This window comes from Microchirus variegatus (assembly GCF_963457635.1).
Source record: "Microchirus variegatus genome assembly, chromosome: 19".
Taxonomy (NCBI): domain Eukaryota; kingdom Metazoa; phylum Chordata; class Actinopteri; order Pleuronectiformes; family Soleidae; genus Microchirus; species Microchirus variegatus.
In genome coordinates, this window is record NC_139820.1 from 6,228,024 (window position 1) to 6,245,947 (window position 17,924).

Consider the following 17,924-nt stretch of genomic DNA (forward strand, 5'->3'; position numbering starts at 1 on the left):
TTCAAGTCAATAATAAAACCACAGCAAGGCAGACAAACACTGCACTCTACTGTACAACAAGGACATGTCTCCCCCTGGTGGACAAACAGGTACAGAGGCTGTGCTATACACGCTCAGTCACTCATACCCTCGCCATAAACATCACAACTTCACCCAATTATTAAGTCGTAAGACCCTCGAAAAGCCCTTAAAAGGTTGTGAGGACATGTCCTCACAGACCACAAAGGAAGGTTTCAATCAAAATTGGTCCCTTGTCGTGATGGTTAAAGTCAGACATAATGACCTTAACCATCACGACAAAACCCTAAAACCACGTCCTAACTCCCTAAAAGCCCTTTAAAGATGAGAGGAACAGCCAAACTGTCCTCACTCCATATGAATTTGGTCCTCACAAAACCACACATACACACAGAGGTTTGCACATCTATTCTTCTGAGGACATTTGACTTATCTTAACCTTAACCAGTTCGTCAGAAATGAGGTTCTGCCTCCTTATTAGAACCAGGTTTTTGTTCTCCACGAGGACGACTGGTCCAGACATGCCGGGAAAAAGGTATTTTTACGAGGTAGGACAGACACACACGGACATATGAGGAAACAGTGGCCACTAGTGGTTACTGTAGTTACTGCAACTGCGTGTCGAAGGAAAGCTTTAGCTTGTTTTTAAGTACACGTTAGCGTCGCCTGTGACGCAACACATGAAACAATCGTGTTAATAAAGAGGCCTGGAGGTGAAAAAGAACATAAAACATTAAAGAAATATAAGAAATCGGGGAATAATTCAGAATTTTTCAGAGGCTAAGCTTCAGCTAAAGTTCGGAAACCTGGCTCTGTCCAAAGATACACGAGAAAATAAACCTCACCAATTTTTGGAGGGAAGTTTCTTCAATTTGTCAAGAAAAAGGTCAAACAAAACCTCAGTTGATTTGTTAGGAGCTAAACGAGACGCAGCATGCTAATGAATGTTTGTGCGAAAATAAATTAAATCAAATGAAAAGATGGATATTTTGTGATCTGCAGTCGTTTTGGATTTGAATGTGATTTAAAGTTCCAGTGTGTGACATTCAGCAGAAACAAGAGTTTATATAACAGCCAACAGGGGGCGACTCTGATGAACTGTTTTATGAAATTGAACTTAAGTGAATGGTCAGTTGGTTAGTTTTCAGCTTTCAGTTTAAACAGAAAATGATGTTAATTTTGTAAATTATGAAAGAAAATTGACAATAATGTGCGGCTAATACGAGGACATGCTAGCGTGACGGACAGCTAGCGTCGGGGCTGGCTGCAGGAGACAGATCTGTGAACGTCCAGTTGCGCACAAACTCGGAGCTGTACGACACTATACGTCTTGCGGAAATGGTTTCACGACACCATACGGACACAAAATGGCGAGATTCAGCGTTAAATTGCTACTTGGCCACCATTTTGGCTCTGCCATGTTTTTAATAACAGCCAAAAATGGACAAAGCAGAGTGGGAATTTTGAGTTTTTTCGGAATAGAACGACAACTTTCCCAGTAAGCGACGGCCACCGTCGTTTCACTGACTCACCAATAGATGTCACTAAATCTTACACACTGGACCTTTAACTCGTCACTCGTTATATATCCGCAATACAGATGGTGAAAAAACAACGACACACACACATAAACAGTGGGAAAGCATCGCTGTGTATCATCATTCATGGACACGTTTAATGTCGAGGTTGCTTTTTGTGACGTTGATGATGCTCAACATGTTAGATGAGGTCATTAATACTGTGCAATTATCAAGTTTGATTATGAAGAAAAAAAAAAACACACAAAAGACATAACCTCCACATGTATCGGTGCAGTGTCACAACTGTTACACATCGCCCCCTGGTGGCGAAAGACCCCTTCGGCTGTGACAGTAGACATGTTTGTTTGAGGTCATCGGATGCAAAAACACACGAGAGACAAAAACAGACGAGCTAAAGACACTTGTGGATGGCTGCAGTTTAGCATTCTTCAAAAAAACAAATATACATATACATACAGTACATACATACAAATATATCTGTCAATTTCTTATAATACAGTGATTCTCCTCTTATTCATAATCATCTCTTTTAAATAAATTGCGGCTTCATTGCACTTTGTTAAGATAATTAATTATATGATTTCTCTTTAAAAGGCAATAGTGTGATTTTTTTTTTTTTCGTTTTTTTTTTTCTTAAAGGTGAAAAAGATAGTTGACCGTATAAGCCTGATTTAGGATAATAGTAAAAATAACAAGATCTGTAATATACATAGTGTATCTGTAAAAGACCCTCACCTCCTCATATACATGAATGGATGTTCATCTCCACATATATATACTCGTGTATGTAGCATGTCCTTGTTTTTTTTTTGTTTTGTTTTTGATACGACACGCGCAGACGAGCGCGAGCATGCTCGTGCGCCACTTTTCCAACGCCGTATCAACGTCTCCACGCGTACATATATATACAGACAATATTATAAAATAAATAAATACAGGAAAACATTCTTGGTTCGTGGTTCTTCTTCTTCTTTTTTTTTTTCATCTTAAACGGTTTCTTTTGGTGCAGTCTTTGACGGGAAAAAAAACCGTTTGCTCTCTGCGCTGTTTGGGTTTCTTCTTTTTTTTTTGAGTCCTCGCTGATGGGATCAAAAAGTCGACTGAGCCTCCCTGAAAGATGCACGGATGGTGGAGCTGCATTTGTGTGTCTGAAATGTAATAAGTGTGTTCAAATACGTGCAAAAAGAACAGTTTGTGTCCAGTGTAAAGAAGTGGGACCAAAGTCTTTGGCCTGAGGAGAAAGTAGAGTGAAAGTTGTGTGTGTGTGTGTGTGTGTGTGTGTGTGTGTGTGTGCATTAGGACTGTACTTTTTCCAAAACCGAATTTGAGGGAGGGCCACGCGGTCAGTGAAGTGGTTTGCACTTGTGCTTTTTGCAGCAAGAAAACCTGGTTTTGAGCCCCGCTTAGAACAAGGGCCTTTCTGCATGGAGTTAGCATGTTCTCCCCGTGTGGGGGGGGGGGTTTTCTCCGGGTTCTCCGGGTTCCCACAGTCCAAAAACTTGGGGATTGGGTAAATTGGACGCTCTAAATTGACCATGAGTGTGAAACTCTATGTGTGGCCCTGTGTACTGAGATTGGCGCCAAACGTGCACTAACTTTATCGCTGCATGAGCTTTGAACACTGCCTGTGCTGCCTCCGCCTCCCGCTCACAGGTGAGTCTGCAGATTTCCCAGAATGCTTTGGCGTTGTGATTGTCCGCAACAAACAAAAACATCCCTCTCTTTTTTCCCCCCTCTGATCTAAGGGAAAACTGAAGTGGATCTGAGGCTATGCTGTGCTCACAGTGCCCTCTGCTGGACCAGACGGTGATTACGTCAGTGTGTCGCGCTAGGGTTCCCCAGGTTCAGATTAAATTAGATCTAAAAATTATAGATCAAAAAGTGACAGCCCTAGTGTGCATGTGCATTGTTTATGTGTGTGTGTGGGGGTAAAGGGACGGGGGGGTGGGGTTTGCATGCACTCAGTCATCCTCTCGTCCAAGTCACCGCTAAGAAAGGTGTCAGATTGTCCCAGAAAAGAAGCTCAGTCACAGGTTCTGTCCGAGTGCGGCCTCTGTAGGCAGCGTACGGGTGGTGGGATGCATTCTGGGTGACGCAGCACCCGTCCTCCCCCCACTGCCCCCTCCGAGAAAGGGTCTCACTGACTGACTGACTGACTGACTGACTGACTGACTGACGGGGCTACTGGCCGGAACAGGAAAAACCCTTTTTTCCACCTGCTTCCACTCGCCCCACGTTCCCTCATCGCTCTGTGTGTGTGTTCCACGAGACAGGGTGGAGGGGCCTGCGTCTCCACCGGGCTCGCCGGGGGCTAAATGGGTCCCTCGTTGTTGTGGCCGCTGTGGTTGCTCCTGCTGAGGCTCACACAGTTCTGCTGCGGGGTTAGCAGGTGGGACGTCTCGTTGGACACGGCTATTGACACGGCCGGGACGGTGCTCGCCGTGCAGGCCGTGGTTGCGGCCACGACGACGGCCGGCGGCTCCACGCCGTCGTGGAGCTCCGTCAGCGTGAGCTCGATCTTGGTGAACTCGCCGTCCGTGGATTGCGGCGTCTTGTCCATACGCGACGCCATGACGGCATTCTGGTACTGTTGCCGTGTTACCTAGGAAACAGGGAAGATGGCGTCATCTTACTGTGACTGTGGCGGACTCTTCTCTCTGTATTAACCTTGTTCTTTCTCCCTAGTTTGTGTCTTTCCTTCCTGCTCTCGCTCTCTTTGTGTGCTCATTTTGCAGGCTGCAGGATCCAGTTTCGAGGCTATTATTATTATTATCATTCATATGATCACCATTATTATTATAATACTATTATTTGAAATTAATAGCTTTTTCCCATTTCTCCAACCTACTCATGAATAAATATGTATGAGCTCTCTTCTGTGCTCTCACCTTTATAAACTGCAGGTCTGAGCGCGCTCTGACAGAGTAGTCAGGGACGTAGATCTGCAGGAAGGAGTTGAGCTGGTTGTTGCTGCTGCCCAGAGTCGGAGTGATGGCGTCGATGCGATCGCTCCTGTTCAGAGAATCGGAGTGGTTGAGTCCAAAAGGCCGCGGAGGAGATTTATTTTCTACAGAGAGACAGAGAGTGTTCCATTTAGAGCAAAAGAATATGGTTTAACTATGGTTTTTCCAACTTAACTTGTGTATTGTTGTTTCTTTAGCATAAACAAATGTTCATTACATTCAAACCATTGTCCTATGAGTTCACACAACCCTGTGTTTCTCAGTGTAGCAGTGATTAGATATTAATCATCATTGTGCTAGTAAAGGCAACAGCACCATTGTGCTAGTAAAGTGAACCACTTGTTAACCCCGCCCACCCTGCACTGCCACCGTATAAACACAGCAAGGGGATTTTTTTTATTTCAGAAAATAAAAAGGTCAAATATGTATGGTTGTATTTGTATTCATTACTAAAGGTTTGCTACAACACGATCAAATATGACGAGTATATTCAGAATCAGCTTCTGTGGTTACTGTACGTGTAAATAACTGGGGCTGAAATGGAGCTTCCCTCCCGTTGTTTCTGTTCATGTCTCCATTATGTGCCCAACATAATAGTTGGATTATTCTAGATGTTTGTGATTTAGCCCTTTTATGAGGCTGCAAAGTGATTTCACTGCAGTCCCCACTCACAGCTGTTCAATAAAGATACATGTTTACATCTCCCAAAAGACCAGCACACCAAACACACTCCCTGTTGTCATTTTCCCCCAGAAAGTGTTCACTCTCTGGTGACACCAAACCATCTGAGCAAAGCCTCACCAACCTGCTGATATAGGAAGGCTGATTAGCCTCAGCTGTGGGTCCACACAGGTGCAGTCAATAGCTCCTGATTGAATGGGCAGAAACATGTTAACCTAGATTCTACAGCTGTCTGCGAGTATCACAGCAAGTACAACAAATAAACTGTCCTTATTTATTTTGATGCAGGGTTTTTGTGTAAAGTTTGGTGATTTTTATTTGATTGTAGGTTGATTTTTGTTGAGCAGAAGAATTCACTTTTGAAAGTTGTATTTTCATTCATACTCCAACCTCTTTGTAGCCATCTCACTTTACTCTTGCAATGATACTGTTGCCTCTGACTGCCTTGACATAAAATTAATCTTAATTAATTTTAACAGCGAGAGAGAGAGAGAGAGAGAGTTGTGTGGAGATGATAGACTTCATCAGAAATTACGGACTACAGCCTTCATAGCGTAGCTCCTCGTCAACCACGTCACTTTAAACTGCTTTACATTTCTTAAAACGTTTGTTATTACACAAAATATTCCCAGCTTTCCCACGCATTATGTTTATGTTTCCAGGAAATGTGCTGCAATGCAACAGCAATGCATGGAATGAAATGTTTCTTCTGTCTGTCAGATACCAGTGTCAGTTTAATGCTAATAAAACCAGAGCTACCATTACCCCCCCCCCCCCCAAAAAAAAATGGAATATGGACCTAGCAGTGTTTTAGCAACAGAAGCTTTTTTCTGTGGAGCCAAGAATAGCCAGAATTTTTGCGGACTTCCGGTTTTCGGATGCCGTTGCCCTCGCCAGCACCCTTGCGTGTTTTATGGACAAAGCAGAGCTCCGCGAGACCACAATTCCAGAAATTTTAGCGCATTGTAACGTCCCAATGAGCGCTGAAGTCAACATCGCGTTTCATCTCCTGTACTTAGACTGAGGAGGACCACAAAACTTTACACTTTGCCGAATGATAGGGCCTCCAGAGTCCCAAATAAAAGGATTTAAATGATTAAAAAGTCGATTTAGCATAATATGGGACTTTTAAGTCACGAAAATAGTATAATTTTGTCTGCTTACATACTGCACATTACATTTATGACTACAATGCTTCATCTATTTGGTCATATCTTTTCAAATCTGAATATTTACAGACACTAAAACGCTGATGCACCTGCTCTAATCTCAGAAGTCACATCCAATACAATCCATAAACCGTTAATAAGACATAAATGCTGCATTTAACACGGACAACACTCTGTAAAGGGAGATTTATGCCACCACTGTCACTCCACAAGGACGAAAAGTGAGAGCTGCACACAGTTGGTAGTAACCAGGTTGTGAATGCGTCAGCACAAAAACAACCACTGAGCTGTAAAAGACTAAACTGCACTCGTATCACTAAATTCAATCTGTATCATATCAGTCGCAGCAGAACTGGTACGGAGCCATACCTGCTCTAATCCTCTCACAGTCGTCTCTGAAGCGAGCTGAGCTGCAGAACAGCGTCGTCAGCACTTCGCATGAACGGCACTGACATTTTTCCAGCTAAAGTGAGACATATTAGCGCAGACGCTCGCTGTGACGCTGTATGGAAACCTCATTTCTACATAAGTCTTTAAGGTGTGAGGGCACTCTCATACAGCAGGTGTTGGGTCAGTGGTCTCCAATGATCCCTCAGACTCTATGAGCTACCACACAGAAAACATGTTCTGCTTTTTGTGTGTGTGTGTGTGTGTGTGTGTGTGTGTGTACCTTTCTTCTTTTTTTTTGTGTGTGTGCAATTTTGTTTAATTAAAGCCAGATTATGTTTTCCACTTCTTAAAGAAGCCTAGTGCAAAATCACACACAACAAAGTGGAAACGGCTTCACCAAAGCTAATGCTACTACGCTGACTGGAATGTATGTAATCCCATGTTGGAATATGTGTGTGCGTGATGGCAGACGCACACACTGTGTGTATGTGTGTGTGTGTGTGTGTGTGTGTGTGTGTGTGTGTGTGTGTGTGTGTGTGTGACTGAGCACAGTGGGCCAAAGACCTGGCATGTGAACTCTTGCGGATTAGTACTCCACTTTCTCCGGGGCCACAGGGGCCAGGTCAATATAAGAAATGGCAGTCTGTGTCAAGAACACACATAATGCCTTTACGTACACCGACACACACACACACACACACAAATGTGTGCACACACTGGGTGCCACACTGTACAAAAAAAAGATAAACCCATAAAGTGCACTGCAGGTCACTTCTGAAGACGGGAAGAAAAGTGTTGAGTATTATAGAGCTGCAACTAAGGATTATTTTCGTAATCGATTAATTGATGAATCGTTTGGGCCATAAAATGTCATAAAATGTTCAAATTTAAGAAGATAATACAATCAGAAATCTTCAAAAAAGCTTCAAACCGATTAATCGATGATCAAAATAGTTGACGATTAATTCAGTAATCGATTAATCTAGACTATTTGCTCAACCACACTTCCGCATGCACGTGGGTGTGTTGTCGCGGGCCCATGTGCCTGTGCGTGTGAACATGTGTGTGCGTGCATGTTTTCGTATGTGCGCTCAGTGGTGTCCAGCAGGGGGGCCTGTAGCTGTAGGTCTTGTTTATGAAGTCGAAGGGTTAAAGGTTAGGGGCGAGGGGGGGGCGGAGCCTGGGGGGGGGCCTCCAGTCCTCCCAACACCATTCAGCCACTTGACTAATGGCTCGAGCGATGAGGGTGTTAAAGTCTGAATCTGTTTTTTTCTCCCCCTCTCCTTTTGTCTCTTTCACTTTCTTTAGCACATGTGAATATACTGTACAGTGTGTGTGTGTGTGTGTGTGTGTGTGTGTATGTGTGTGTGTGTGTGTGTGTGTGTGTGTGTGTGTGTGCGCTCTGCATTCAAGTGCTAACGGACAACACAAAAGGACAAAAACAACCAAAAAACGTCTCACATAGGCAAGGAGGATTCAAATAACAGCACACATGCATTTAGGCTTGAAATCTAACAAAACATAATGGTTTCAAACAGTACACTACCGTTCAAAAGTTTGGGGTCACCTATACAATTTAAAAGTCACACTTATATTCATCAAAAAAGTTGCAAAATGAATAGAAAATATAGTCAAGACTAGAAATAATGATTTTTATACAAAAAAGAACCAGCAAAACTGTTTTCGGCTGTGCTAACATATTTTCACAAGGGTTTTCTAATCATCCAATAGCCTTCTAATGTGATTAGCAAACACAATCTACCATTAGAACACTGGAGAGATGGTTGCTGGAAATGGGCCTCTATACACCTATGTACATATTGCATTAAAAAACAGACGTTTGCAGCTAGAATAGTCGTTTACCACATAAACAATGTATAGAGTGTATTTCTGATTCATTTAATGTTATATTCATTGAAAAAACATGCTTTTTCTTCTAAAATAAGGACATTTCTAAGTAACCACAAACTTGAACGGTAGTGTAAGTTGACAGGATGTTAAATAGAGGATAAAATGGTACTGTACCTGGAGATCCTGCTAATGATTCAGTTCTGCTGACCACAAACGTACGAGACAGGGACAGAGGGACTAAAAGGAGACAGGGATAAAGAGCACATTTTAAATAATCTAGCATCAAACCAACAGCAAAACAACTTATATATAGATATACACACACACACACACACACACACACTGTACATATCCATTTTTCCACTGAAAAGCTGAATCATGTAGAGTCATTGAGTCACACGCACACAAGGTTTATTTTTTACGGTTTCACCAGTAGGTGGCTCTCAGTTCACACTGCCCACAGGAATAGTGGAACAGTTTATGAATGAACTTTATGAGGGAACAGCAGCAGCACTAGACGTGATGCTTTCTCATGATGTCACTGCAGGAACAGCCTTTACTCTACATAACACCGTCACCCAAGAAAATGTTGGTGTTTGATTAACAAAAAAGATTTCTTATTTTGGAGAAAACCAAAGAAACAAAGACTGACATGACTGTGGACAGTGGACTGATCCATTTTAGCAATTAATACACAATTACTATGCCAAGTTAAAATATATTTTATAATGACGTGTAGACACAGCAGGTTATGGGACGGAATATGTGGAAAACTGTAAAAGTTGAAAGAGTCTTATTTTTCTTTTTGCTTTGAAAGGCTGCCAAATGTGCAGTTGTGCCGTTTGACTGCAATTTTTTAGTTTTAATACAGTGGATTTAATTTTTTTTAAAGTATTTACAAATCTAGTGATGCAAAAGGAGTAATACACAATTATACTTCCTAAGTTAACTTGACCTTAGGTGACTTTAGGAAATTAGGTTATATATTATTTGTTTTACTACGGCAGGTAAGCTATAGAAATGTAGAGTACACACATTTGGTATTTATTCTGATATTATACCAACTTGTTGTTACTTACAAACAATTATTTTTTAAATAAATAAAAAAGTTAGCTTAAAATATTAGCTGAATAAGTTAGCTTAAAAGGTGAGTGAAAAACAGTACGAAACATCCATGGCTTGTTTCTGGTGTCATTTATGCCATAAAAGTGAAGTCATGATGATGTTTAACATGATGATAAAGGTATATTTAATGAAACAGAACAGTCTTACCTGGCGATGCTGTCAGCGACATCATCCCATAGAAGGAGAACGGTCCCGCTTCAAACTTCATCCCCTCTTTACCTGCTTCCACCTCCACTCTCCCCTGTGACAGGATGAATAACTAAGCGTCAGCTATATTCTATCAAATAATACAGCAGTGTTTCTCAATCCTGTTTTTTAGCTGTTTTCCCTGCTCCCACACACCTGATTCAAACGCTCGTCATTGAGCTCTGCAGAAGCTGGGTAACGAGCCATTCATTTGAATCAGGTGTGTGGGAGCAAGGGAAACAGCACAGGATTGAGAAACACTGCTTTAAAGCAAACAAATGACACGTTTTTGTCCTTTCTGGAGCATTAAAAGTCCACCATATAAGGTATTTTTTTTACACATAAATCTTTTGTCAAAAGTAAATAATAGTCATTTTACATCAGGATTTCTTTGGAAGTGTTTGGACAGATTGGACAGAGACTCCTAAATGAAAATTACATCACAAAGTGTACTTTGAGGTGGTGTATCTCTCAGATCAGACACTTGCATACTAATGACATTACTGTCTGTGGCATTGTTGTGTAGATTAATCCAAAAGGGCCTGCAGTCCATCATACCATGCATACCTTTTCAGGAATGCACGGCCCCTGCAGAGCAAACTGTTTGGTTCAGTCGATGGCTGTGCTGTGGAAAACTGCAGGATCAGGCAAAACAAGAGACTGTGGCACTAACAGCGGTGTATCAGTGCACAAGCTCGTACTGTGCTCTTATCACAGTATTCTGATCTAATGGGCATTTGATGTTTCCAAAATGTGTTTATTCTGACTTATTCACAACACCTTTATACCTCACTGTGGTTTCATCCTTTTGCAATGATAGCGAGGACTCTGCGGCTCTGATCTCTCTGTTTTGGTGCATCATGTTTGGCCTCGTGTGTGTGTGTGTGTGTGTGTGTGGAGACCAAGCGCATACACCCACGCAGAGTTGGAGAATGTCAGATTTAACAACCTCCCCAAATCTCATCGTACATTCCCTGCACGATGACAAATTCTATTCTGTTCGATCCTATTCTACCTCGACGCACCTGCAGGATGAGGATGAAATAATCCACGGGCTTGTTCCTGTGGAAGAGGTAGTGCTCAGCCGCCCGCTTGTTCTTATCGTCGTATTTCAGCTCCTGGATGACGTTGGGATGCTTCAGCAAGCGCAGCAGGATCTTCTCTGACATTTGCACAGGTGCAAACGGATCCACCTCTGAAAGAGAGGAGAACATTAAAATAAATGTCACCACCATCATCATCATCATCATCATCAGTGGGCCAATAATCATACAGTATGCTGTTTGACCGAGATACAACTGTGATCGTGAACAAGGACAACCAGAGATGGGACCAAAGGAGAAGAGGAAGACGGGGCGTACCATGTTTAGACATATCGGACAACTAAAAATGTAAAATCAAGAAGAATCCTACATATATTGTGGACTGTAAAAATGTAAACATTAGCAATAGCATTTTAGCTGATCCATAGAGAATTACACCACCGTTCAAAAGTTTGGGGTCACTTAGAAATGTCCTTATTTTTGAAGGACAAACACTTTTTTTCAATGAAAATGAAACATTAAATGAATCGAAATACACTCTATACATTGTTAATGTGGTAAACGACTATTCTAGCAGCAACTGCTGTTTCTTAATGGCATATGTACATAGGTGTATAGAGGCCCATTTCCAGCAACCATCTCTCCAGTGTTCTAATGGTACATTGTGTTTGCTAATCGCGTTAGAAGGCTATTGGATGATTAGAAAACTGTTGTGCAATGATGTTAGCACAGCTGAAAACAGTTTTGATGGTTCTTTTTTGAATAAAAATCATTATTTCTAATCTTGTCAATGTCATGACTATATTTTCTATTCATTTTGCAACTCTTTTGATGAATAAAAGTGTGACTTTTAATGGAAAACACCAAAAAAATGTATAGGTGACCCCAAACTTTTGAGCAGTAGTATACGTGTTGTTAACAGCTTCTTAGTTTAAAACGTCTACAATGGCTGTATCTGACTGATATCAGTGTCTAATCCCTAATAAGGACGACTCCATTGACTGCACAACAAACCATCCAAACCTCTTCAAACAACCAAAACCAAAAAAGATTGGCTTCAATGACCCAACGAGCCAATCAGCACCTTCATCTCAGTGGTGGTAAAAAAGTGTCAACTAGCTTCTGGCTCCACCACCTGGAACTACACTCACTCAAAGTCTATAGAGGAACTTAACCAACACTTAGTTGCTAGGTCAAAGTTCTTAAGCAAATCCCAACTGCAGCGAGGCATCGTGAACTTCTGCTGCTGTAGTAGTACTTGGATATCCCTCTGCCGGGCTCAGAAATCCTTTTCCCAAGGGAAAAGCGGGTGAAATATTTCACATTTTACACTAAGTATGTAAACTTGTGTGAGAACGGCGATCACAGGCCAAATATGCTGGACGTGATGTCACCGAGGAGCGAGCATAAGCAAACAGGGCGGTGTTTTTAAAGCTGTGAGCTACGATCTCAACATGTAACCTCCAGTGCATGACATGCAAGCAAATAGATGCCTGCTTTCGCACAGACATCCCGTGGCCGCGCTCCCGAAAGGCCTTCCACCTCGTCTCGCTCGCACACACACGCATACCAACACGCTTGTTGTGAGTCCTCGCACAACTCATTCCCTCACACACACACACACACAGACACACAACAGATACTCATTCTACACACATACTCACTCCTCCCTACATTCGCTTGCCCAAAAATCCAAAGCCCATACGGGCACATGCACACACAAACAGCTCACACACACACTTTCCCCACAGTGAAGGGCTGAGGGCACACTGGGGGAAGTCAAGCAGCAACGCAGCCTACTTGCCTGTTGCTAGGAAACGCAGGGTAGCCAGCAGAAGCTGAGGTGATATTTTAACCTTCATTTCATTGTCGGTAGGCTTGAAGGCCGAGAAATCCTGCTTCCTTTCCCGATGGGTGATTTTCTTCTTCGTCTTGTTGTCAGCTGAGGAGGGAAAAATTAAAAGTTGAGACACAGACGAAAACTTTTCAGAGCCACAAAAGAGGGGGGTAGGACGGGGACGGTCCATACCACTCCACAGACACTGGCCCTACTCATCCCAGGTCACAGGGTGACTAAACTGGAGTTACCCAAAGCTTATTGCTTTTTCCAGAAACGTAGCTGTGGCGTCCTTCTCAGAACTAAAGGAGAGCTATAGGGGGCTACATTGTTAGCTTAGCACATTCTTAGCATTACTTAAAGCCATATGTATTACAGCAACAAATAGACTGGCATGAACTCCACGTCTGCGGGTCTTTACTGATACAGTCCAGACGCTAGAATGTAAAGAAATAATCCTTATTTATTCGCCCACATCATGCAAAATCATGACTTGTTATATACTGTAGATTTATTTGTAGCTTTTGGCGTGAAATACATCACAACAATCAAGTCTTTAAGTGTCCATAAATATTGTGGACTTAATATTTGAGTGTCCTTAGGTACACTTTTCTCTAGGATAACATAAAAATAAATCACTTTTCAGTATTTGTACAACTTATATTTACATATATATAACTTATAGTTATAATTGTCTTCCTGTAAAACATTCCATGATTGATTATCCTGCACCTTGTGGTGCAGCATAAATACAGTATTTATTTCATTCGAGGTGACTCACTAACCCCTCCCATCCGACCATTAGCTTATGAGTCATCATAGCGAGCAGGGACCTTTTTGTCAAGAAGGCGATAAAAACATAACATTTTACAGTGTGGTATCAAACAGTTGAAAGATATAATATATTTGGACACTGGAGCCTTTCGTTGTTTTGTTTTACACCAACTCCCATCTTGAGTGAAATATCTGTATCTTTGGCTGCTAAAGCCTCCGCTTCTTTGACACGCTCTTGTTTCTGTTTGGTGTTTGGTTTACATCCTGAACGCTGAGGCTGCAAATGAGGCTGATGAGAGCAGTGAGACTAAACCAAAACCGTATCGTCGGAGGCTGCGGAGGCAACAAACCCCCTTTCAGAGCAGAGAAAAATAATGAGACATATGCAGAAATGAGTTTACAATAGTTCTGCAACATTGCCATTTAAATTGAGCCTCATATAGTCTTATGTATGTAGGTATGAGCTTAGAGAATGGGGACCTACTATATAAGTCAGTCTCATCCAGGATCTCAGACTTGATGATTTCCTCAATGACATCCTCCAGGGTGACGATACCCAGGACCTCGTAGAAAGGGTCTCCTTCACCCTCATTGTTCACCCTCTGAACTATGGCCAGGTGGGATTTTCCTACAAAAACATACACACACAGATAGACAAACACAGGTTATAAAGTTAGGGTCATATAGCAATAAAGAGAGTTAAAGACAGGTCAGGCAGTGATTGGTTTACAGGGGAACAGACAGGCAGCGACACACGTGTTATCTGACATGAATCACAGATCATTATTTAACACGATAAGGTGATCTGATCTTCTCAGTGGACCAAATATTAACAGAGCCACCAGAAACACACAGCTACAGAGAGACAGTCAGCATGACAGTCAAACAGCCCTAAATGTCATCATATGGGCCCTCCCTCCACATCTGTGTTCCCAGGACCCTCCTGTGTGCTGCACAATGTGAAAAAAAGGAAACAAACTGCTGTGTATGCAGAGAATACTGTCAGGCAAAACACTAAACAAATTCTTTGCCTTTTCTCAGCTTGTGATCATTTAAAAGGAATTTTCCAGAGGCCCAGGCTAATATTAGCCCCTGCAAAATGAAGTTTCCATTCCGCCCCGGCGATATTCTCACCAAGCGAAGGAACAAACTGGGACGAAGCCTCCGCTGTGTGATCAGATTGTCTTGGAATGGGCCGTTTGCATGCAGGTACACCAGAGTGTAAATAATGGACGACATCAGCGGGCTTGTGTGTACTTGTGCATACGTGTGTGTGTGTGTGTGGTTATTTTGGAATCACAGGTACATCATGGTGCTTGGATGCTGCTTCGGCTAACGTTAGCTGCTTTGGTGCAGGGGAGCACAGGCTGCACACACACACACACACACTAAGAGTGTTTTATAGCACTGCAGCTCACTGCCTCCTCACAACACTATGACAACAGTGTATAGAGCCTGAGAGTCTGAATGTGAGAAAGTGTTAGATGCAGACATGATGCTTTCAACAAATACACTCAGGTTACTACTACCAGGCTGGATCCCCCAAAGAGAGGTATAAATAATGTAAACGCAACAGCGCAATCCACTATCACAAAGAGTCTGCGCATTGCAGACATTATCCAAGTCCAACTCTCAAAGTGTCCCACAACAGTCTAACTATTTCTATGAAGAAGTCAGTGACATCTTCAGCATATTGCTTTATCTCTGTGGGGTTGTGTTTAACTAGGACAAACACAAACTGAGCCTCAGTGGGTTAAAGCAATCAGGCCTCTGAAGTCCTTGAGCAGGCAATTACTCTAAACTGCCTGGGGAGGGAATGGCAAATGGAGTGGCCAGCAGAGCACAGATCAATGTTCACTTCCCTCTCTTTAATGGCATCCACTCCACTCGCATCTAGTTTATAAACACAGCTCCTGAATGTAGGTTTGTCGTAGATGAGTGTGCGACCTGATGTCATGCCTTATCTTATCTTCATCGTAATGAGCAAATGAAAAAAGGGACTGGACATGAAAATCTGTGAAAACATATTAAGGTCAAATCCACTCTGCAGTCTGACATTTTTTGGGAAGCCACTTATACTCTTGATAACATTCACACTGCTCTCATGTCTGCATACTAAAGCTTTTTAGCTTCAGAAGCCTGCTAGCTCCGCACAGAGGCAGTAAAAGTGGGTAAACAGCTACAAACTAGGGCTAACTTACTAGCATGTAAGTTACTAGCAAGTAAGTTAGCTTACTTACTAACTTACTTGCTAGTACTACTGAGCGAGACAGCCAAATGTAAAGTTACTCACGTTTTCAGTGGTCAACAGAAACCACTTATACTCTTGATAACATCCACACTGCTCTCATGTCTGCATACTAAAGCTTTTTAGCTTCAGAAGCCTGCTAGCTCCGCACAGAGGCAGCAAATGTGGGTAAACAGCTAGTCTGGCTCCATTCACAGGTGACAGCAGCTGTTTTCTAGCTAACACACTTGCTAGCTATAGCTACACATAAACACATTATCAGTATTATTATTACTAACGTGCTGTATGGAAGCAAATACATTCAATTTAAGCTATTTCAGAAGAAAATACATACTTACAACATTTAAAAGGTTGAACACTACAAACTAGGGCCAACGTACTAGCAAGTAAATTACTAGCAAGTAAGTTAGCTTACTAACACTTGCTAGTACTACTTAGCGAGACAACCAAATGTAAAGTTACTCACGTTTTCAGTGGTCGACAGTAAAATACCTTTACACACTTTAAATAATAATAATAAAAGGCCTCTGCTTGTTATGCTAAAAGGCCACAACCTTAAAACTTCACCGCCTAAACCAGGGGCGCGGGAAGTGGGGTGCAGAGGGTGCTGCAGCACCCCCTACAGACAAGGGGTGGAACACACAGCATGTAAATAAAAAGTTTGTGGGTTTTTTGGTGGATAATTTGCTTGTCTGATATATATCGACATATAACCCCAAAAGCAACCAAAACAGAGAGTGTGGATGCAATCAGTGCCCAGTATCCAACACAGTGATTTTGACCACTATCAAACCTATAATATACACAGTATGATAAAACTGCTGCTCTAGTTGTATTCACCCTGCGTATAATGAGAAAAGGAACAAACAATTCAAACATCACCTTTCTGACACAAAACAAGGCTCGACCTCTGACCTTCATGTAAGCCGGCTGATAAGAGGCGAAAGAGATCAAACGCAATCTGATTCGCCCTTCGCTGAACATACAGACGTTAACAGCTGCGAGTCACTGGTTTAACAAGCTTAACTGACGGGATGTTTGTCCACACTGACGACACTATCACCGTCTTCAGCTGAGGGGAATTAGAGATGATAACCAACCATCAGGGCTTTAACAGAGGTCACACGGGTCACTAGTTTAAAAAAAACGGGCAGAATAGTGAATGGGAAGCTATTGAAATGACAGAAACCTATGTTTGTGCAGAGTTTGATAGCAAGAACCAAGACCATGAAACAGGTGGCAACAGATATACACACAAGTCATACATTCATCGTGGTCTTTGTTGGTCACTTGACCTTCTCTGAGTGTATGCAGACATACACACTGGCTGTTGTTAATCTATGAGGCTCTCCTTGCCTTAGCTCCACTCTCTCCGTCCCACAAGATGAGAGCAAACCAACCCGTATCCCACAAAGAAAAAAGAAAAAAGACCACAGAAGCAACTGAAAATACGCAGCTTCTGTCTTCCACAAATATATAACGAAACAATGACAGACTGTTTATTCATAGCTCCTTAGCTGATGTTGGTCGATGGTGGTCGATTTTGTAAAGGGGTGGAGGGGAGGCTGGAGTTAGAGTGGAGAAGTTGACCCTGTGGACCCTCTGCAGCCTGGAACTTGGCAGCGGGCCCTTTGCAAAGACCAGTTGTCTGGGGTCCTATAAGGCACCACTGCTGCCTGACATCTGGGGCTGTCTAGCTGGGCTGAGACTGAATGCATGCTGGGTAGTCCAGCACACAGGCACACTGCACACATCAGGGTTGAGGGTCAATTCACTTTCAATTTGGTCCACTGAAGCAGCAGCAGCACCAGCAGCAGCAGTTTTTCTTGGTCGAAAAAGTGAAACACCGTAGTTTAAATTCTATTGGACAGTCAAACCAAAACATTGTCCCTAACCCTAACCCCAACCACAATTCAAATCTTAGACCTACATTTATGAAGTATGCTGCTTCATTAGGTCCAGGTTGTGGTCTCCATGAGGACTACTAGTCCTGAAAACGGTCCTAAAGAGGTAACAAGTACAAGTACGTAGACAAACACACACACATACACACAGAGAGGATTATTTTGTTTCCCTTAACAACAAAGCAGCAAATGAC

The 17,924-nt window shown here is 42.4% G+C and overlaps 1 protein-coding gene across 1 annotated transcript in view; it reads right to left on the minus strand.

Annotated features, from left to right (window-relative positions):
* Positions 1 to 3,870: 3,870 nt before the first annotated feature.
* Positions 3,871 to 17,924, minus strand: part of cnnm2b (cyclin and CBS domain divalent metal cation transport mediator 2b) — a gene marked incomplete at both ends in the record, with an annotated part of 36,074 nt that continues 22,020 nt past the window's right edge. Inside the window, 7 exons of the mRNA XM_083905712.1 lie at positions 3,871 to 4,161; positions 4,448 to 4,626; positions 8,788 to 8,850; positions 9,886 to 9,979; positions 10,950 to 11,119; positions 12,772 to 12,909; positions 14,063 to 14,206. Coding sequence (XP_083761838.1) covers positions 3,871 to 4,161; positions 4,448 to 4,626; positions 8,788 to 8,850; positions 9,886 to 9,979; positions 10,950 to 11,119; positions 12,772 to 12,909; positions 14,063 to 14,206 — 1,079 coding nt within the window. The remainder of the gene's footprint in view (positions 4,162 to 4,447; positions 4,627 to 8,787; positions 8,851 to 9,885; positions 9,980 to 10,949; positions 11,120 to 12,771; positions 12,910 to 14,062; positions 14,207 to 17,924) is intronic.